Source organism: Hemibagrus wyckioides, linkage group LG20 (assembly GCF_019097595.1).
Source record: "Hemibagrus wyckioides isolate EC202008001 linkage group LG20, SWU_Hwy_1.0, whole genome shotgun sequence".
Taxonomy (NCBI): domain Eukaryota; kingdom Metazoa; phylum Chordata; class Actinopteri; order Siluriformes; family Bagridae; genus Hemibagrus; species Hemibagrus wyckioides.
In genome coordinates, this window is record NC_080729.1 from 15,123,743 (window position 1) to 15,146,708 (window position 22,966).

Genomic DNA, 22,966 nt, shown 5'->3' on the forward strand with positions numbered 1-22,966 from the left:
AACAAGTAGCTGCAGGGTGCGGGGCAATGTCAACACGCACAAACACCTGCGAGGGAAAATACACACACACACACACACACACACACACACAAACAGATACACAAACAGTTTGAAGGTCACTGAACTTGTGGAGGATGAATCAGAGAAGCTTTGCCTGCGTAGTTACTCAAACCCCAATCCAGATGTCATCTATGAAACATTTGCCCATTAAATCCAATGATGCTTGTGATCTAAATGGAATTACAGGGAAATGGTGCATTCAGCTAGTCTACAGCTCAGTCCAGATGGTCTGTGTTCAGAAAAGCAAAGAGTTCTTCAGCATAAAATTGTCGAAAGCAGTAGAATCACAGCAATATTCGCCCATAGCTATTCCTGCATTTTTATGGCACTTATAACCACCTGATTTGTGTCACACTCAAAGTCTTGATTGGCTCCTAGACAGGCAGGAAGTACTGAGAGTGTTTTGATGATTGTCTAAATAAAAAAGAGTACAGGAACAGGCCATGAATGGATAAACGCACAGTTTACAGACTATTTGAGGTCCCTCTAATTCACATAAGCTCTCTCTTCCTCAACTGCCCTACATTTCTCTCCCCCTCTCTCTCCTGGGGTCTATCTTATTATCTCCCTCCTGTCACCCTATATTTCGGTCTTACAGTTTTGTGTCATCTCCGGTTAGCCTGAAGGATTTACAAGTCAAGACAGCATTAATTAACAGGAAGTTCAAAGGTCAGCGGATAAACTAGTACCTCGGTCTGGACCATGTTGACCCGGCGAGATCGCAGCTCTCGGACGCAGTTATAGATGTCGACCACGCCTTCTCTTTCAGCCATATCCAACATGATGTCGATCACGATGAAACAGCCTGTCCGGCCCGCACCCGCGCTGCAGAAAGAACAATCACAAAAATCTGTGATTTAATGGAGAAAGAGTTTGAAGTTTTAAAAAACTCGACGTAAGATGAAATCAGGAAAAAAAGGCTTTGAGAGGATCTGAGCTCTCCCGTCTCAGGTGCCAGACATAAGATATAAAGTGCTGTTTCAATTATCACCATCTCCTGTGTGAATATTACCAGTGAAACCAGAAAGAAATATAATGTTTGTGAAGGTTATTAGAGTGCTTAAATGATGATAGGTTATAAAGATCTGGTTTAAGAATTACATACATTATAGTAGGGATGTGTTTTTTTTTTTGGAGTTTATTAGGTGTGTGGAAAGGTGTCACTAATCTCTGCCTCACACTTCAGTGCTGAGAGAAATACATGGAAACCGGTAACATTAGTTCATTTCCGCATGTATTGTGTTTATGTTCTGCTCTATTCTTCGTTTGTTTACTTTTACAGGTCTTTGTTTTGATTCATGTCTTGTCTCCGCCCCTGTCCTGCTATTGGCTGTTCCCTGATTGTTACAGTATCGGCGTTATATCCTCACGACCTCACGAGGATAGAAGTATCAGTGTTATAGTGTCGAAGTGTCAGAATTATTTCGAAGTATCAGTGTTATAGTATTGAAGTATCAGTGTTATAGTATTGAAGTATCAGTGTTATAGTATTGAAGTATCAGTGTTATAGTATTGAAGTATCAGTGTTATAGTATCAAGGTGTGAGTGTTATAACATTGAAGTATCAGAGTTATATCCTCACAACCTCGTGAGGATAGAGGCATCAGAGGTATATCGAGGTATCAGTGTTATATCCTCAGGACCTCGCGAGGATAGAAGTATCAGTGTTATAGTATCAAAGTGTCAGTGTTATAGTATTAATGTGTCAGTGTTATAATATTGAAGTATCGGTGTTATATCCTCACAACCTTGAGAGGACAGAAGTATCAGTGTTATAGTATCGAAAGTAGCAGAGTTATATCGAAGTATCAGTGTCATAGTATCAAAGTATCAGTGTTATATCCTCACAACATCACGAGGATATAAGTATCAGTGTTATAGTATTAATGTGTCAGTGTTATAATATTGAAGTATCAGTGTTATATCCTCACAACCTCACGCAGATATAAGTATCAGTGTAATAGTATTGAAGTATTGGATGTATATCCTCACAACCTCGTGAGGATAGAAGTATCAAGGTATATCGAAGTATCAGTGTTATATCCTCATGACTTTGTGAAGATAGAAGTATCAGTGCTATAGTATCAAAGTATCAGAAGTTATATCGAAGTATCAGTGTCATAGTATCGGAGTATCAGAGTTATAGTATCGAAGTATCAGTGTTATAGTATCAGTGTAATAGTATCGACATATGAGAGTTATATCGAAGTATCAGTGTCATAGTTTCAAAGTATCAGTGTTATAGTATCAGTGTTATAGTATCGAAGTATCAGTGTTATAGTATCAGTGTTATAGTATCAGTGTTATAGTATCAGTGTTATAGTATCGAAGTATCAGTGTTATAGTATCAGTGTTATAGTATCAGTGTTATAGTATCGAAGTATCAGTGTTATAGTATCAGTGTTATAGTATCAGTGTTATAGTATCGAAGTATCAGTGTTATAGTATCAGTGTTATAGTATCGAAGTATCAGAGTTATATCGAAGTATCTGTGTTATAGTATCAGTGTAATAGTATCGACATATGAGAGTTATATCGAAGTATCAGTGTCATAGTTTCAAAGTATCAGTGTTATAGTATCAGTGTTATAGTATCGGAGTATCAGAGTTATAGTATCAGAGTTATAGTATCGAAGTATCAGTGTTATATCGAAGTATCAGTGTCATAGTATCGGAGTATCAGAGTTATAGTATCGAAGTATCAGTGTTATAGTATCAGTGTTATAGTATCGACATATGAGAGTTATATCGAAGTATCAGTGTCATAGTTTCAAAGTATCAGTGTTATAGTATCAATGTTATAGTATCGGAGTATCAGAGTTATAGTATCGAAGTATCAGTGTTATATCGAAGTATCAGTGTCATAGTATAGGAGTATCAGAGTTATAGTATCGACATATGAGAGTTATATTGAAGTATCAGTGTCATAGTATAGGAGTATCAGAGTTATAGTATCGAAGTATCAGTGTTATAGTATCGACATATGAGAGTTATATTGAAGTATCAGTGTCATAGTTTCAAAGTATCAGTGTTATAGTATCAGAGTTATAGTATCGAAGTATCAGTGTTATATCGAAGTATCAGTGTCATAGTATCGGAGTATCAGAGTTATAGTATCGAAGTATCAGTGTTATAGTATCGACATATGAGAGTTATATCGAAGTATCAGTGTCATAGTATCGGAGTATCAGAGTTATAGTATCGAAGTATCAGTGTTATAGTATCAGTGTAATAGTATCGACATATGAGAGTTATATCGAAGTATCAGTGTCATAGTATCAAAGTATCAGTGTCATGGTATCGAAGTATCAGACTTATATCGAAATATCAGTGTTATATCCTCATGACCTTGCTGTACCAAGCCTGATTCCTGTTGAATCCTGTTTACTTTTTGTTATTCTCTAAGCCATACCCACAGCATGTTTAATGTTTAGCTCATGTATTTTTGACCATAGCTTCTGTTTCCTTCTGTCCATGTTCTTCTCCTAGCATCATAATCCGTTTGCTGATCGCTCGACTTTTTCCCTCTTTTCTGGTTTCGACTTTTCTTGTGCCGCAGTGTTTATTAAAACCTGTTCCACCTGCACTCGCCTCTGCCTCCATGTTTCAACCAACCCTCATGACAAAAGGCACGTAGATGCTGATTGCCTTTTTAACAGTACAGTCATCAATTTTTACCTCAGAATGATTTGAAGGATCCTTTTTATGCCTTGCTCATTTCTGCATTTAGTTCCTTAACCCCAGAATTTAATTAGTAATTGTTCGTTGTTTGGAAAATACAAAGATTTCTTTTTTTTTTTTTTTCTTGACAAAGACTGCTCCAAATCTTAGGCAGTGTAGGTCTTAATATTCATTCTTTTATTATTATTATTATTTTTTATTATTTATTTATTTTTTAAAGATTCACTCGTCAATCAGACTGTTCGGTTCGGCTCCGTCAGTTTCACTGTCATGTAAATTTGTTTGAACCAGACACCCTGGTGAAGGTTCAGAAGCACATTACAATTCATGAATGCTTTTTCTCACTATTTCAAGGTATTGTTTTTTTTTATTTATAATAATAATAATGATAATAATAAAATTTAATGATAATAAGGCAACGACGAGCATGATGATACTAAATGATAATTTAATGAAGTTGTATTAGAATATTTTATAATTTTAATATGTTTAAAAATGTGTTGCTAAGAAATACAAATTAGCTCTTAATGAAGATACTTTCTTAGTCTCTAATATTAGTTAACAGTAGTATCATATTTGTTTACGTTATATAGTAATGATCAAATTAACTGTATTAAAATATTACAAAACAGTACGCTGTATATGCTAATCTCAATCAATCTTGGTAATAGTGAATAGGGAGCTAGACATGTTGGTATTTGTAGTCTGGAAAGTAAACACATATTGATTTGAAGATAGATAGATAGATAGATAGATAGATAGATAGATAGATAGATAGATAGATAGATAGATAGATAGATAGATAGATAGATAGATAGATAGATAGATAGATAGATAGATACTTTATTCATCCCAATGGGAAATTTACAACTTCCAGCAGTATCCACAAGCATAGGTTACTAAACGTATTTCCATTATTTATAATAAAACTATAAATGAACTGTAAAACATGGAGCATTTTTATAAAAAAACTCCTAAAAAGATTACTCCTATAAAGCAAGTGTCCATTAAACATATGATTTAGATCTGACAAAAAAGAGGTGAAGTAAGAGATGAGCTTTACGGACAGACACTGCTGGCCTTGGACCTGCTGCTGAATCCGTCTTACTAAATATGGATTATCATAAATCAGCTCCGACTCAGTGGGGTGTCAAAAAATATCCATATAAGAGAAGTGCTGAAGTGGTTGATCTGGGAGAGATAGTGGTTTACTTATTTGTAGTAATTAGCTAATGTAGCAGGTCTGTAAAGGTTTTCATTCATTCTGGAAATCTAGAAGGGTCAGGATACTGTGCTTATAATGGATTTGTAATCACTGTAATCAATAACTGTGATGATGTTTAAAACGCATGTTTTAAATGTTGATAAAAAAGATTAACTTATGACCACTATTATACTAGCTGATGCATTGATTAAAAGAATAGCCTGTGATTAGGGAGTGATGTGCTACCTGCAGTGAACCACAATAGGGCCAGCGTTGGCAGCTGACTTGGCCTTGACTCTGCGGATGAAGCCGAGCAGTCCTGTAGCGTGGTATGGCACTCCATGATCTGGCCAGCCTGTGAAGTGAAACTGCTGGATCTCACGGATCTCGTGTGCACCTCTCTATCGAGAGAGAGAGAGAGAGAGAGAGAGAGAACTTGTTTACCAAAATGAATTTCTACTTACCTAGCATGCATAGCCTCCTTTGTTATACTACCAAATGCCCTTGACAGTGCTAACACTATACATTTTTCCATTATTTTTATTCTTGGAGGAAAAAAAAAAGCATTATGCAAAAAAAAGACAGGTTATCTTTGTATCAATCTATTCTGAGACTAGGAGGAAGATTAGAAATTAATGAACGGAGAAAATACTTTGTTGTGCGCAGTCACCCTTCTCTAAAGGCATGCGAGATGGAACATATGTGATCTGATGAGAGATGAGCATGTCTACTCGCATTTGCTACAAATTCATAAAGCCAGTACGCTGTGGTTTAGGTGTACGCTTCCTCAGCTGCCTCTCAGCAAAGTTTTGGAGTAAAGGTCTATTTTCTTTTTTATTTTCTCACCTTCTCCACGGCGAATGTTCGGATGACATACTCAGACAAGAGCTGGGTCTCTATCAGCGTCACCTTCATATCTCTGTATATCTCCGTGTCATCCGGCCAGTACTTACAGCATTTCACCTAATGAGATAAAACACACAAGTGCAATCATTATTTTAATAATGTTATTAGGGTTATTTGTTTCACTAGACAACTCCAACTATGTGGAGCAGTGTCGAATATACTTTCCCTCCAATGGAAGTGGTCACAGGTAAGAAGTGGAAGCCACTACACACACACACACACACATATACAGATATTCGGAGCACGAAACAGATCCAGACACAGATGCAGATTGCGTTATATCTCTAATATAATGGATATAACATATACATTATACATATACAGTGAATAATAACATATACAGTGAATAATATAACATACAGGGAATCAATACAAGCGAGCTGCTATGGTTCAAAAATCAGACTAACATGCTGTAAGTGGATGCTGGCCTAAGTCAGATCTGTTCTGCAGAAAACTCCAGCTAAAGCGTTATATAGATTTCTCAGGTATCGGCAAAAACATAATTCACACTGTAATGCTGTCTCATTCTCACGTTAAGCTCCACTAAATATAATATGACATCCAATATCCTGAGCTCAGACCCAATGGCTCTTTATATTCCAGCTTTATACTGATAAACATCAGACTCTCATAGATGACACGGTTAAATGTGCAATTTGCAAGATGACAACATCGTTATTACATTAGCAGCACAAAACATCTTAATATCTCATTTGATACAGCAGTAGCTGAAAACTGCTTAATGTCTCTGAAAGGGTTTTTTTTTTTTTTTTTTTTTGGTATCTGAAACACACAGAGCCATGGCAAGATCCAATCTGTCTCTGGTGGCTCTCCGGCGTCATTAAGGCTGGAAATGAGACTGGAGGATGGAGGGACAGTTGAGGAGGAGGAGAGCAAAAGTTGAGGTCCCTTGGTGACACTTGAGATGAGAAATCCACAACCCAAACTGCTCCATCTCAATCTCCGCCAAGATTACATTAGGCCACAGCCATTATATTATTCCATCAATTAAGAGCTCTGTGTGTGTGTGTGTGTGTGTGAGAGAGAGAGAGAGAGAGAGCGCAAGAGAGAGAGAGAGAGAGAGAGAGAGAGGTGGGCGTATTATGGGCCATGTAGACATGCATGCATGGTCATAAATGTTCAAATAAATTGACTGACTAATGCAGTATTGTGCATATCAAAGACTATGCACAGAGAATAACAAATTATATGAAATCTCCTTTTTCTCCATTTATTCTTTCTTTCTTCCTTCCTTCCTTCCTTCCTCTGTTATCATATCCCGGTCTCTTTCTCTCTCTCTCTCTCTCTCTCTCTCTCTCGCTCCCTCTCCCCCCCGTCCCCCTCCCCTGCAGGGCTCATCTGATCTGGCCTTCGCCTCTCCGAGTGTTTGTTGCAGAATGGAGGCAGATGGGTGGTGGAGGAGCACAGCGGTGGGTTTATAGCTCTCTGTGGAGAACCGCCAGCCCTAACCTAACCGCCACTTCCCACCCCACCCCACACACTTTCTCAACATTCCCGCCACCATCAGCAGGCTGCATTAGATTAGTATCACACACTCCAAGCCTGCAGCAGGGCACATCTGCCTGGGCAGAGTGTGCCACCCGGTCGCCCATGAAGGGGCAGGTCCATGGCTGAAACAGTGCTGAAATTTATCGAAACAACCACCGATGGTTAAACACTAAACATCTTTCATCTGTCCTTTCGACTGGACGATATTCTGATTAGTCTACACTATAGAGGCAATAAAATGTAGACACCTGACTATCCCATTCCAGACCTCAGTTTAGGACATACAGGAACAGAATCATTTGAGCTCTATATCTTAATGTTGCAGCATGCAACGATACGCTTCTGACATTGTGGCAACAGTTTGGGGAAGAACCACTTGTGGGTGTGATGGTCAGGTGTCCACATACGTTTGGTCATATAATGCATCTACTTATAGATTCTCCAGCAAAAGCATTTTTTGGGGAAAACTGAAAAAATTCTAGAGTAAATCATCACCTCGTTGATGTTCATTACATCTGTGACTGTATTCAAATTGGACTTCCTAATCACTGCTACATATAGCGTGAAGCTTAAATGGAGATCTATGGAGTGTGTCACTCTGTAATCACCTGACACAACTGTCACTGATACACTGCATGATTCTACAGTCTGGACTGGACAGAAATCAGACCCTCACTATCTTACTTAAGATATTTGTTAATAGCTGTTATGATATGATAATAAGATTTGGACAACATAAAAAAAAACTTCTACTATTATCTTTTTTATCCTTCTAGTCCATTTAATACCAGCGCTTCATGGAAAACTGTTTTTGTGTTTTGAATTTTTCCTTTTTAATAGAACTGCTCTGCTGTGTAGGGACGGTGCTGTTTCCAGGCAATGTGAACCTCCCATCATCCTCATGGCTAATTAGAAACACAGTGATTTGGATTCCAGTGGTTTGGAGAGCTGGTCATCATGCAAAAGGCCAACCGAAAAGCCATTTCATGCTTGTGTGGTAATGAGCTACATTGATTAGTTCTCACTCAGTTCACTCCAAGGGGAGCGTTGCCATCCAATTCGAGCAAACTCTTTTGAGTTGTATACTAGAGCTTTATTCTATCAGAAGTCCTGTACTACAATGGAGTGTGTCACATGTTACTCTACTCACCCTTCCGACTTCCACTAGGTTAGTAACCATGACGATGGTGGCTGTGTTTTCCTGCCACACCATCCTCCAGAAGTCAATCACTGTCTCCTGCATGGGTCCTGCACAGAGAATCAATACTATTATTATGATTATTATAATTATAGTACAGTAGGTTACGACTGGCTCACATTCAGATACTCAAATCAGGCTGTACTACATACTGGGGAGTTAGAGATCAATCAAAGGGGGCACTAGTGCAGTGCATACTGCTCAGAAGTAAGTCCCCTGCAGGTCTGCTGTGTGTATGTTTGATCAAGTTTTTTTTCCTTTTTAGAAATGTGATTAAATCAATTTTGTTTTTGTCAGAGGAAAATCATAGATGAAAAGGTAACGTGAGTACATGCTGTGATCTGTGCAAAATTATAGTTAAAAACAAATATATTCTTCTTTTACAGTGCAGAAAAAAAGCAGTAATACACCAACTAGGCATAACATTATGACCATCTGCCTAATATCGTGTTGGTCTCCCTTTCGCTGCCATAACGGCCCTGACCCGTCATGCACTGTGTATTCTGACACCTTTCTATCAGAACCAGCATTAACTTCTTCAGTAATCTGAACAACAGTAGCTCGCCTGTTGGAATCGGATCACACGGGCATCAGTGAGCCTTGGCTGCCCATGACCCTGTCGCCGGTTCACCACTGTTCCTTCCTTGGACCACTTTTGATAGATACTGACCACTGCAGACCGGGAACACCCCCACAAGAGCTGCAGTTTTGGAGATGCTCTGATCCAGTCGTCTAGCCATCACAATTTATCCCTTGTCAAACTCGCTCAAATCCTTACGCTTGTCCATGTTTCCTGCTTCTAACACATCAACTTTGAGGGTAAAATGTTCACTTGCTGCCTCATAAATCCCACCCACTAACAGGTGCCATGATCACTTCACCTCTCAGTGCTTGATCGGTGTAAATATTCAGTACAAAACTAGTCTGATCTGCTTTATGTTACCATCAGGTACCACTAGGGGTTCTCTAGCACATGTATACATTATAACATATACAATGAAGTTATTAGTCACCTACTGTATTAGACTCAGTGATTTCATTTCAGCTTTATTATTAAGGATTCCGTGCTGCCTTGATTTATACTCATTCACAATTCTAATCCTTGCATAATCAAGTAGCAGTCTTCAGCTGCGATATACTAATAACAATCCTAACAACCAAATTGTGCATGAAATTAAAAACACAAATTGACTGAGGGAAGCAAGCAGCAGACTGATGTCCAACTCGGCCGCTTGTGACCATTATGCTTCTTCCACTTTGAATTAGGAATCTAATTCATTTGAATTAATATTGTTTTTAATCAAGTACCAACGGTAAAAAAAAAATAAAAAATGTCTTGCGACAAATTAATTAGTCTGCAAATCCCAGTGTAAGGGCTGGAGCTAATTCGCATTACCTGCAGCCAGAGGCAAATTACATTCAGCAGAGACTCGCTACAACCTCCTGATCTTCCTCCAGCTCATAAAAATGTCATTACAAAACAGCTGGGCCGAGTGCTGCCACTCCAGGCGAGCACACACACACACACTTTCACATACACACTTACAAATTCAACCATGCTTGTACACACTGATACCGATGGGGACACCTAAGCATCATCGTGTACATGCACAAATATATCTGAATTAACACACACACACACACACATACACACACACACACATACACACACACACACCAAGCTTCTCCTGCTTTCCTCTTCCTCTCTCTAATAAGCTTTCTGGATTAAAACAGCATGTGAGTTTGCTCAAACTCAAGGCTTCTTCTGCCAACCTCCGGGCCCCATTCCGCCTCTGACCGCCGGCCTTCAGGGAATTTTGGGATTGATGCCTGGCGTGTTGAGTGACAAACAGGACATCTGCTGTGTAGGATTCGAATGGTACACTGTAGCCTGTCATAACACACTGACTGGACCTCAAACATCAATCTCCATCTGAACACATACAGAATGTTTTCTAAATCCACTGATCGTCATTTAAGTAAAAAAGCTCACAAGGTCCTGTAAAACATTTCTATGTATAACATACTGTAACTGTCACATCAGTCCCATGGGTTTGACATATCAAAAATGTGCTCCATCTGGGATAAAAAAAAAAATTCTAGCTGTGTTTCTTATTAGATTGGCTGCTGATGCAGAAGTTGCCAAATAACTGATAAAATCCACCCATGCTCTAACCGATCCTCAGAGTCAGAGTTCATCTGATCCATTACAGATTTTGAAATACAATAGACTATCAATTGATGCTGAAAGGACACAAATATTTATGCATTAATAGTGCATAATGGATAACAGTGTACAACTTTATGCTTTTCCAGACTTCACTAATATTTCCTGGACATTTGATCTGTGTTCTTATTTTACTGGAAAATTGGTCTATAAAGCTAGGCTTCTAGGTTTTCCAGGAAACAGGGGAACTGCCTAAAAAGCATCCAAATGGTTCAAGATTGAATTTAAAATATGAGCTTCTATGAGCTCAGACTCCGGGGAACAGATCGAACACAGATTAGATATAATCAGATTTCAAGTGTGTTTAAAACTACCCATAAAGCTTTGCTCAAGTGTGTATGAACAACTCTATGGCTTTTTTTTATTACAATGTAAAGAATGACCTTATCTCTCTCTGTGTGTGTGTGTGTGTGTGTGTGTGTGTGTGCGCTCACAAAAGAGTTCTTAATTGTTTTACAGAGCCCTACACTGCAGTCTGATTTATCCGAACGGACTAAATAATCAAATTAACACCTCTGGGTGAGGCTGAATGTGGCATTGATTGACTCTTGACAAAGAGGGAAGATGAGAGAGAAAAGGAGGTGAGAACAATTCATTTGAGAAAATAAGTGAAAGATCAGCATAATGTGGGTTGATTCATTGATTTGTGGAGTCCAGTGATGTGTGCCATACAGAGAGAGAGAGAGAGAGAGAGAGAGAGAGAGGAAGAGAGAGATCATCTGGGAGACTAAGACACTTTAAAAGTTTGTAAAACTTTTTGAATGTGAAGGCAGAAAGTGAGCCAAGGCCAAGGTCTCTCTCTCTCACACACACACACACACACACACACACACAAAACAAAACAAAAACTGATGCACAGGCCAAGAGCTGGGGCTCGCTCGAGTCAACAAAACAAAGAAACAATACATTACTTATAAATATTCTGGAAAAAAAAAACCTACGTACATGCCAGGCCCAATGAGGGGGTTATTAATCAGGGAATTAAAGTTTAGAAAACATGTTTAAATATAGTACTAATATAGTACTCGTAATATATATATATATATAAAATAGAGTTTCAGGTTTATTTAGGGTTAATTTATGGCTGTAAAGAAGATCAATATATGTTTGTTTTGTTTCACAGTGGCGTGTCACATCATCACTTTTGACTAGAGCAGGCTCTAATAGCAGGGTTGCCAGGTCTCCTATTTCCCCCCCGTTTCTTTGGATAGCAAATAAGCACAAAACCTTCCAATTTGCGATATCTGTAATACATTTTCTGATCTCCCGGTACAGACGATAAACACTCAGATTCACATAATCTCCCTCTCCCAAACACAAATGATTCTGTACACAGTCTGTATTTGCACTTCCCCTTTGTTTGAACTAGCTTATTCATGTGGAAACTGATTAGATATAACTCCAGTTATTTGCCTTCAAAAATAAGATCTTTGTGACTACTTTTAAACTAACCCCCCCCCCCCCCAAACAAAATGAGCTGCACGGACTTGCCTATTTTTCACGACCTTACTACAAAATTAGAACAATTTCTGCATCCCAGGCAACGCTGTCCGAAATAGAAGTGTCTATTGTCTGTCTGTCTCTCTCTCTCTCTCTCTTTTTTTAATCTCCTCTGCCATAGTTATTTTTATTTGTACCTGTCCACAATTTCTAGTGGGCTCGTTTTTTCCACAACATAAACAAATTAGCAAAGACTAGCAAAGAGAAGGAAATGTATTCGCATCCCTACGTTAATGCGGCCTTTTGCTTCAACGTCTGAATTAAGTAAAAAAAAAAAAAAAAAGAGTCTCCGTCCATCCGTCCATTAAAAATAATTCCGTTTCTGTTGTCTACCTATTATACCTTTTTTTTTGGTGTGAAACTGCTATGTCAAGCAATTCATTATTCAATCTGGGAATTGCGCTAAGGTCAGCAAGTTTTGAGTCATTTTTTTTTTTTTACCAAGCAAGGTGAAACCTCACACGCATTCCGGGAATACTTTACAGTTAGAAAAACAATAAATGCATCCCAGTAAACCTTAGGTGAGCGGTTCTGGCAAAAGAGAGGGGTGGGGGGTATAATAATAATAATAACTTTTTGCTGAAGTGTTAAGTTTGTGGCAAAAAAAAGAAGAAGGAGAAAACACTTCCTGTATCAGAAACCCCAGCTGTCAGGAGCTGCTGACAGTCATTCCTGCAAGCAGCATGTCACTTTTCTGAAGTGTGTATTTCAAAGAGAGATAGATGGTGAGAGTGTGTGTGTGTGTGTGTTGCACCATATAAAATGTGCTGATACCCCTCTATAACCAGCCGAGTGTAAAAATGCTTGATAGACACAACGTCTCATCTTTCTGCTATCATTAATATTACATGCTAGCCACACTCATCCTCCTATCTCTCTCTCTCTCTCTCTCTTTCTCTCTCTCTCTCTCCCCTGTGGACTATCACACCTCACCTGTAAATGATAAAACTCTAGTAGCAAAACCACAATCAGCCATGAGGGAAGGATTTTGAAAGTGAGCGAGATAAAGGTGGGGGAGACTTTTCCTTCTTTCCGCCATCCATCCGTCTAATATCAGTCTGCACAAGCTGCTTAAGAGACCCCCAAACCGCAGCCTAGTGCCAAAGCCGGCATCATTATAGCGCATCCACACAGTCTGAAGAGCAGCTGAATATGTTTGCATGCGTGTGTGACCCTGTGTTATTGATGAGACCTGGGCTCCGGAGGGGATTACAAGAGCAGATGCCAGTTTATCAGAAGCTCCTGGACACACACACTCTAAGCCTCATTAACACACTTACTTATTCATCACACACACACACACACACATACACACATACACACTCCCACACCAAACTCCCGAGCATCATTAAAGAGCATCATTAAACAGTCGTTCTGGTCATTGTTGCTTCTGTTTTACTTAAAGAGCTGAAATATGAGGTTAGGAAATTGAATCGCACAATAAAGTGAGACAGAGGCGCAGGAAGTCGGTCTCTCTGCAATGTGAAGTGCTTTTATTGGATTGTATAAAACCAGCGCCGGCTCGTTAAAAACACACAGAGACTATTTTAAGGAAGCCAGCGGCATGACTTCTATTTAAAAAATGGCAAAGAATTCATTTTCACTAGGAAATGTTCACCAATTATAAATTTCACATATCCTTCTCTAGCGCAGTGTATACCCTCACGACGTCACATTACTCCACCAGTATGAACCACTTAGTACCCTTGTGATCAGTAACTGGTTTTGGAGGAACCAAGTTTTTTTGGGGAAAGCAGCTCATGAATGCTCAAAAAGTTGCTGGCAAAACTGCTTGTTGGTAAATAAGTGCAGTCAGTGATTGGTAGACAATGGAACTTATGGTGATTGGTGATTAGTCATCGGTAAAAATGGTGATCGATGATTAGGCATTGGTAAGCAGTAGTGATCAGTGATTAGTCATTGGTATACAATGGTGATTAGTCACTGGTAAACAGTGGTGATCAGTGAATAGTCATTAGTAAAGAACAATGATTGGTAATTAGTCATTGGGGTACAATGGTGATTGGTCACTGGTAAACAGTGGTGATTAGTCATTGGTAAACAGTGGTGATCAGTGATTAGTCATTGGTATACAATGGTGATTAGTCACTGGTAAACAGTGGTGATCAGTGAATAGTCATTAGTAAAGAACAATGATTGGTAATTAGTCATTGGGGTACAATGGTGATTGGTCACTGGTAAACAGTGGTGATTAGTCATTGGTAAACAGTGGTGATCAGTGATTAGTCATTGGTATACAATGGTGATTAGTCATTGGTAAACAGTGGTGATCAGTGAATAGTCATTAGTAAAGACAAAGATTGGTAATTAGTCATTAGTATACAATGGTGATTAGTCACTGGTAAACAGTGGTGATTAGTCATTGGTAAACAATGGTGATTAGTCATTGGTAAACAGTGGTGATCAGTGAATAGTCATTAGTAAAGAACAAAGATTGGTAATTAGTCATTAGTATACAATGGTGATTAGTCACTGGTAAACAGTGGTGATTAGTCATTGGTAAACAATGGTGATTATCATTGGTAAACAGTGGTGATCAGTGAATAGTCATTAGTAAAGAACAATGATTGGTAATTAGTCATTAGTATACAATGGTGATTAGTCACTGGTAAACAGTGGTGATTAGCCATTGGTAAACAGTGGTGATTAGTCATTGGTAAACAGTGGTGATTAGTCATTGGTAAACAGTGGTGATTAGTCATTGGTAAACAGTGGTCATTAGTCACTGGTAAACAGTGGTGATTAGTCATTGGTAAACAGTGGTGATTAGTCATTAGTAAACAGTGGTGATCAGTGAATAGTCATTAGTAAAGAACAATGATTGGTAATCAGTCACTGGTAAACAGTGGTGATTAGTCATTGGTATACAATGGTGATTAGTCATTGGTAAACAGTGGCGATCAGTGAATAGTCATTGGTAAACAATGGTGATTAGTCATTGGTAAAGAACAATGATTGGTGATTAGTCATTGGTAAACAGTGGTGATTAGTCATTGGTAAACAATGGTGATTAGTCATTGGTAAACAGTGGCGATCAGTGAATAGTCATTGGTAAACAATGGTGATTAGTCATTGGTAAAGAACAATGATTGGTGATTAGTCATTGGTAAACAGTGGTGATTAGTCATTGGTAAACAATGGTGATTAGTCATTGGTAAACAGTGGTGATTAGTCAATGGTAAAGAACAATGATTGGTGATTAGTCATTGGTAAACAGTGGTGATTAGTCATTGGTAAACAATGGTGATTAGTCAATGGTAAAGAACAATGATTGGTGATTAGTCATTGGTAAGCAGTGGTGATTAGACATTGGTAAGCAATGGTGATTGCAAATAGTCATTGTCATAGTCTTTTCACTATTGCCTTTTAATTCCCCTCTTATGATTTGGATGATCCTACTTTGTTTCTATTTTTGTTGTGTATTAAACCCCAGGTACAGATGTTGGTTAGGATTTTCAAAACATTTGCCCACATTCCCTGCCTTCGCTGACCGCAAACTACAACATACATTAGATGAAACTGGTCATTTTAACATTACATCATTAATGAACATTTTATGAAATAAATAAGAACACTGATTTAATGGCCAGGGTGAGGCTTGCTCTGTGGTGCTGCAGCTGGACATCCCTCCTCTGGTCAGTGTATCTGTGCTCGGGTCGTCTGGGTGTGCAGCCAAAGCTATTTGGAATGCATGCTCGACGAGGACGAGGACCTCACGTCTGCAACCGCCTGTCTATTTAGCAAAACTGTCAAGGTTTTATATATCAAGGTGATGGTCTTTTATCTTAGAGGTCTTTGAACAGAGACAGCAGTCATACATAATATCCTTACAATGGAGACGTGCTCTAAAACTCAGTGTTTCTCTCAAACACACACACACACACACACACACATCTGTCCTGTGGCTCAGTCTGTGCAAGGCTTTCTACTTTCTTCTAACTCAAAGAGACAGATACCCCCCTTCCCCTCCACCATCACAACCATCACCATCACCACCACCACCACCAACTCTTTCCTTTTTTTTCCTTTCTCTCTTTTCCTCTCCCTCATGTCAGCTCTGTAGCTGCCAGGTGAGGATGACGATGATCAATAATGTAGAGACTTGAGGTCGAAGAGAATAACAATGTTTTTTCCAGTGCTCTTACTTTTGGCCACTGTTATAAATGGGAGTGGTTTCACTATCCGCTTCCTGTTGCTTGTTTTTTTTTTTTCTGTTATTGTCGAGGAGTTCATGCGCTGGCCGATTTCAGAAGAACCCGAGGATGAATCGAGTGTCACATGAATGCAGTAGGGATGCAGATAAGAGACAGCGAGAGATCACATGACGGAAGAAGAAGCGGGAGAGACAGTCGAGGAAAGACAGACGGAAATGTGGTGGAAGGGACAGACTGAGACGAAGAGAGAAAGAAAAGGTGGTAGAGGCCTGAGGTAGCAGAGAAAAAGCCCTCCGGCTGTCACTGTCTGATCAAACCCAGAGGAGGAAGAAGAGAATCTGAGCTACAGTCACGACAGTCCTGGAGAGAGAATAAGTGGTGTAGGGTAGGAAGCGAGAGGAAAAGAGATATACGGACAGGAGCGAGAGCAGAACAGGGACAGAGCGAGCTGAAGAGGACGGATGAAGTAGAAGGAAAATTATGGGGAATGAAACATTGTAGAGAAGATAAACACATGCAACGCGGAGTACATCAGACATTATGAATATATGCATGAGGCAGGTGGCTTTACATGCCACAGAGAAAGATGTACAAATCAGTTCCAGATACACAACTGAGCTCCAAAAAAAGAGACAAAACTGTAAAGAACAGCTGAGTATCCTGTGGAGACGAGCGTCTGGAAGACTTCTTTTTTTTTGTTTCATAAATGTGAGCGGTTCTACTAGACTGAGGTGCTTTCCTGTGAGCATGTGTGCTGTGAACACTAAACACCAACAGCTTCCACGCTCCTTTGACTCGTCAGGGAGGAAATGGACTCGTTAAGTGACTGGATGTTGACTGGATGTTCAAAATATTTCACAGGATGTAAACAAGGAATAAAACATGCTGTATTTATTTACATTTTATTTACATTTAACGTTAAAGAATATCCAGGTTAACAGCTTTGGTGTGGTAATATTTGGCCCCAAAGAGAGACGAAAATACCAAGACGCTTTATTACCCCTCACTGAAGTAGTGTAAACATTAAGATTTCTGCATTTTCACAATACAAAATTTATACATGGAAAGTTTTGTATTATGTATCTATTACAAAAATCCATTTTGTTGTGTTTCTGCACATGGCTGAAGCCGAGTATGGGTAAAGTATGGGGTATGCGAGCTGGCAGGTTAGGCTGAGATGCTTTGCCGAGCATATCTTTCATATGCTAGCTCCTCCGCTACGCTGGGCTGAGTGTGTGTGTTTTAATTGAGACACGGAGGAATGAGGCATGCGATGCTCTAATAAACAGGTACTTATGCAACTCCCCTCTCCTCGATGACAGATTGGGAAGCCATTAGAGAATGCGGCATATTCCAGACACACACACACTTTTTGCACGCAGCGGCCCTGCTGCAGCTCGAAATGATATGATTTAGAATCTAACAGACTTAACCCGTGAGGTCATCAGGCTTCGCCGGAGAGCCTGCTCTCTGCATGGCAGATACGCAGAGTGACAAACATGCAGGCCTTAATTCCTTTATTTATTATTCTGCTCGGCTCGTCTCGGCTCACAGCCAGGCCTGATTAATTGTCATCTCTCTCTCTCTCTCTCTCTCTCTCTCACACACACACAGTAGCACCACTTTAATGGCTACCATGTGTATACGACTAAAAAAGAAATCATACTGCTTGTAAAACTAACACAGTCAGGCTATTTTAGTTCACATTCAGAGTGTATATTATAAGTCGACTCGTTGTAATAATCTGCAGTTAATGTCTAGAGCCTGAATGTGATCGATACTTAACATCATTGAAATCAATGTCAGTGTTCTTGCTGCTAATGGCATGCATGGGGCATTTGCAAATGGGAATGCTCTTTCTGCCACCTACAACATGCTCACTAAAAATGCTAATCTAAAAAGAGCAACTGATGGAAAAAGCAACAGCAGCTATGCTGTCTGTGAGAGGGACAGCATTCACAGGGACACTAGACAATAGTTGGTTTCTGAGGGCATGTATGTGGAAGAGGGCGTGTGTAAGTGTGTGAGTGTGTGTTATATAACTCTGTGACACTGCATAAAACAACCCTTCAAAAAAAGATTTGAAGCTGATCTTTGCACCGCCCTCATTGCCTGGTTAGCTATTTTACGTTTCTGTAAAACATGCTTGATGATCCCTAAACCAGGTGTAAAGAATTTGTAGCCTAAGTAATCGAAAACAAGTAGCAGTGTTGCCTGATTGGGCGGGTCCCCTCCCAATTGGGCTCCTTTCGGTCACGGGAAAAAATCACTGGGTGGGTTGATAAAATTTGGGATGGTTTTTGATGCAACTGGCGGGTTTTAATTTTTGACAATAACCATGATATTCTATAAATTTTCCATTCAAAAGAACTTTACGATAAAGTAAAATATGTAATGTTGACGTTTTTAATTAAATAGTTCAGTTTAGCCAATAAGGTTGAGGAGAGTCCTGTCCTTCAATCTTGATTGGTGGGTGGTTGTAATCGTTGTACTCGTTAAGCCAATATGACAAAGTTGTAAGTGTTTTTATCACCATCATGCCAAAGTGGGGGTAAATATAGTAAGTCCTACATACTATAAAAAGGTAGGCGTGTGTTTATACGCTATTATTCTGCTATAAAATTCTGATGTCATTTTTGATAATTAAATTAAACCTATACGGGTAGCTAACAGTGTGTGTGTATAAATAGTGCACTAACCCATTTGTTTTAGGTTTTCTGTTGGTTATCGTATTATTTATCACAGTATGCATTTTGGGCTGGTATTTTTTTAATTGTAGTTGGGCGGGAAACCTTCAGTCCAATTTGGCAACCCTGACTAGTAGTTGGCTGTAGTTCAGGGAGTTTTTGAAAGCGTTTTCTGTAGCAGATCCTACTCTGTGTCATATCTAATCATGTGCATTTATATAAATGATTTACCTGAAGGCAGTTTAGTGAATCAGAAACTAGCTAGAGGAATAACTGTGTTAGCTCAGAAAGGGAGAACTTTTTCATACCATGAGTTATTCAACAAAAAGTCAGGGTCAGAAACAGAATACTTAAAGATGACTGGACACGGGGATGTGTGATGCTAGTCAAAAATGGCACCGCAAAGCACCACCATGAGAGAAGAATTGTGTAATCAATTTACATATTTTATTTCAGACCCAGATCATACCGTGGTTGGATCATCATGGATGTAGATTTTAGTTTGCATCCATGTGGTTGTGAGGCACAACAAACCCATGGCGCGCATACCCACGGCACTATTCTATAAATGCAGATGCAAACACACACTGAAACAATCAGCAATTCTCACCTTGTGTAGCGATGTAGTGATTTGGCCTGTGGTAGCCCTGTAATTAAAGACAAAACAGAGAACAGCTTTAATCAAAGGCTTAGATCTGTAGTGCTGTATGCTATATACGCTAGGATGGAAGGTGTGTCCTCGTTCATGCCGTTAACAAATCAGATCGGTCCTTATTAAAGAGTAAATATATAGCAGCGCTACTGAGAGTGAGACTAGCGAGCGTTAACATGCAGTGTGCAGATAAGCAGGAAAATAAATAGACAAAGTAAACAAAGCTCTGAAAACTCAGCAGTTTGTCAACAAGCCATTAACATTGCAGCCCATACTGTTTACGAAGGACACACACACACACTCATCCTCACACTGGACAAATAAAACTTGAGAGGATTAATGCTTAATCCTTGAGAGAAGAGTCATATCAGAAGGATTATCAGTAATTATATTGTTTTGTGATTACGTTTCATGCGGCCGTGTGTGTGTGTGTGTGTGTGTGTGTGTGAGAGAGAGAGAGAGAGAGAGAGAGAGAGAGAGAGATGAAGTTGAATATGTAGATTGAAGTATAGCTACCACTCTCTTATCTATAACATATTCACTTTAATCCCAGTCTAACATTTCACTAGATAAGAAAACAGAAAATCTCTCTCTCTCTCTCTCTCTCTCTCTCTCTCTCTCTTCAGATTTGAGCTGCTTTTTAATGGCTGTTCTTTCACTCAACACTAAGCACTTGGTTGTTTGTTCTTTTACGTGTCCACTGGTCCCTGAAAGATCGGATTAAAACTACAGCAATGGTAAGAGCTGAGCAAGTGCTCTCTCTCTCTCTCTCTCTCTCTCTCTCTCCTCTATTCCCTTCCCTCGTTCCTCCCAGCTCCTAGTCCCTCGCTGATGAAGTTGCGTTCCAATTCCTGAGCATTCATCACGAAGAGATCTTTCTAAGCAAATGTAAATGACAAACTATGATGGTGACCATTAGAGTAAAAGCATTCAACTTTCAATAACTCTCTGTTTTAAATACACAAACTCTCCGCCACCCACTCTCTCTTCTTCTTCTCTCTGTTTAACACACTTCCAGGAAGAAAGACAACGCATGCTACAAACAAAGAAAATGCAAACGAATGGTCCAGAAGTTGTCTAAATGTTGAGTGAGTGTGCCATCAATAAACTTTATTAAGCAGAAGGAACTGCGAGAGGCATGTAAAAAGCCTTTTCTTTCTTCTTTGCCGAGGAGAGAAATAAAAAAAAAAAAGAAAGCTCTATCCATTCACTGCTCGGCTGAGCCACGGCTAAGTACCCTAGCAAAGCCTTTTTCAATAACAACTCTTTTTAATATGTATTTATTCTTATCTATTAAAAGGCTCGGGCTGGCTTCATGGAGGCCTTCACTTAAGCATTTTGATTTAAGCACAGAAGCATACACAGACCAAGCATAACATTATGACCACCTGCCTAATATTGTGTTGGTCCCCCTTTTTGTTGCCAAAACAGCCCTGACCCATCATTCACTGTGTATTCTGACACCTTTCTTTCAGAACCAGAATTAACTTCTTAAAGCAACAGTAGCTTGTCTGTTGGATCGGATCACATGGGCCATCCTTTACTCCCCACGTGCATCAATAAGCCTTGGCGGCCCATGACCACTGTTCCTTTCTTGGACCATTTTTGATAGATAGTGACCAGTGCAGACCGGGAACACCCCACAAGAGCTGCAGTTTTGGAGATGCTCTGATCCAGTGGTCTAGCCATCACAATTTGGCCCTTCATCAAACTCGCTCAAATCCTTACTCTTGCCCATTTTTCCTGCTTCTAACACATCAACTTTGAGGACAAAATATTGACTTGCTGCCTAATATATCCCACCCACTAACAGGTGAGGAGATAATCAGTGTGATACACTTGACCTCTCACTGCTTATAATGTTATGCCTGATTGGTGTATATAATAGTTCAGATTTTTCCACAGTGACATCTGAACCGCTCTTAGTATCTCAGTAGTTCAGCCTTCAAACGTCTCTGTCCCTGTTCTGACCCCTCGTTACAGGAGGTAACTAGACTAGTCTTTAATAGGGGTAAGTATGCTTTTTTGTGTGTTAGTTATCGTAGTGGACGTCCTCTTCTGCTGCGTATAGCTACACCATTAAACCTCCATCCTGAATGGTTTGTTTTGCACCGCAACTCAATATATCTCCAAATGTGGGTAGAGGCAAAGTTTTAAGAATTAGTCATGATTTCTATGAAACGTCTTCAGAGGAAGTGCGTTCAATCACAGACCATCTATGTGATATTCTTACATTGAGGAGGGTTTAGTGCGTGTGCGATGAATCAGACGATGATATACCGAGATTGAGTCACTGAGGAACTTGTGTTTCTTCCTATTGTATAAGTATTGAAGTTTCTCAGGCACTTTAGTGACTAAACTAGTCTTCTATGTTCTGGAAAATTCTCAGAGCCAGGCTGGGTCAAACCTGCAGAGGCAGGAATAACCAGCAATGACGTTTTTGATTTTTTGGATTAGTCATTTTCGTTCATCTTCTCACTAGGTCCTTTTTCCATTTCGCTCGGGTTTTTTTATCCGTTATCCTGCGTCATGTTATTTACTTTGTATCGCTGGCTCGATTCTGTCTAAAATGTGTCTTTCCCTGGCACAGGATAGCATGTTAGTGTGTGTGCGTGGTTGTGTGTGTGTGTGTATTAAGCTATAAGCAGGTATTAGTCAGTGTCACCTAGAATTCACACTAAACACGACGTGTAGAGTGTAAGCTGTCCAAGTGAGAGCATTAAAGATACTCTGATACACACCTTCAACACAAACACAAACAGACACCAATGACTACAACTGGAGAGCAGCCACAAGTCCGTTTCCTCCAACAAAACAAACCCAGGTTTATAATAAAGTTTGCCTTTACAAAATAACTCTAAACTTTCTATCGACCATTACCGATGTGAAGATGTTTTCATATCAGACATTCACTCCAACGATTAGAATTTAAACACAGCGTCTTCGTCGCTTTTCATTCGCATATACATCATAAACGGAACACATGATGTTGTCTACGTTACAGTTCTTAGGTACGTCTCATCGCCTTTAATTGGAGTTAGACTCGAGTTTCGTATTTCTTTGAGATCGGAACTTGTGGCAGCTGTCGAGAATAACACAAAAAAATCTCATTAACTGTGTGCAGAATTTATGCAATTGCACATGCAAATTAGTGCTCATTATTTGGTA

General features: G+C 39.4%; 1 protein-coding gene across 4 annotated transcripts in view; it reads right to left on the bottom strand.

The window, feature by feature from the left end:
- LOC131371192 (receptor-type tyrosine-protein phosphatase mu-like) overlaps positions 1-22,966 on the bottom strand; it is a 209,321-nt gene that overhangs the window by 9,371 nt on the left and 176,984 nt on the right. For all 4 annotated transcript variants that reach the window (XM_058419037.1, XM_058419040.1, XM_058419039.1 and 1 more), the window contains 5 exons: positions 19,757-19,793; positions 8,510-8,607; positions 5,791-5,907; positions 5,191-5,345; positions 750-885 (listed from right to left, as the gene is read on the bottom strand). In XM_058419037.1, coding sequence (XP_058275020.1) covers positions 750-885; positions 5,191-5,345; positions 5,791-5,907; positions 8,510-8,607; positions 19,757-19,793 — 543 coding nt within the window. The remainder of the gene's footprint in view (positions 1-749; positions 886-5,190; positions 5,346-5,790; positions 5,908-8,509; positions 8,608-19,756; positions 19,794-22,966) is intronic.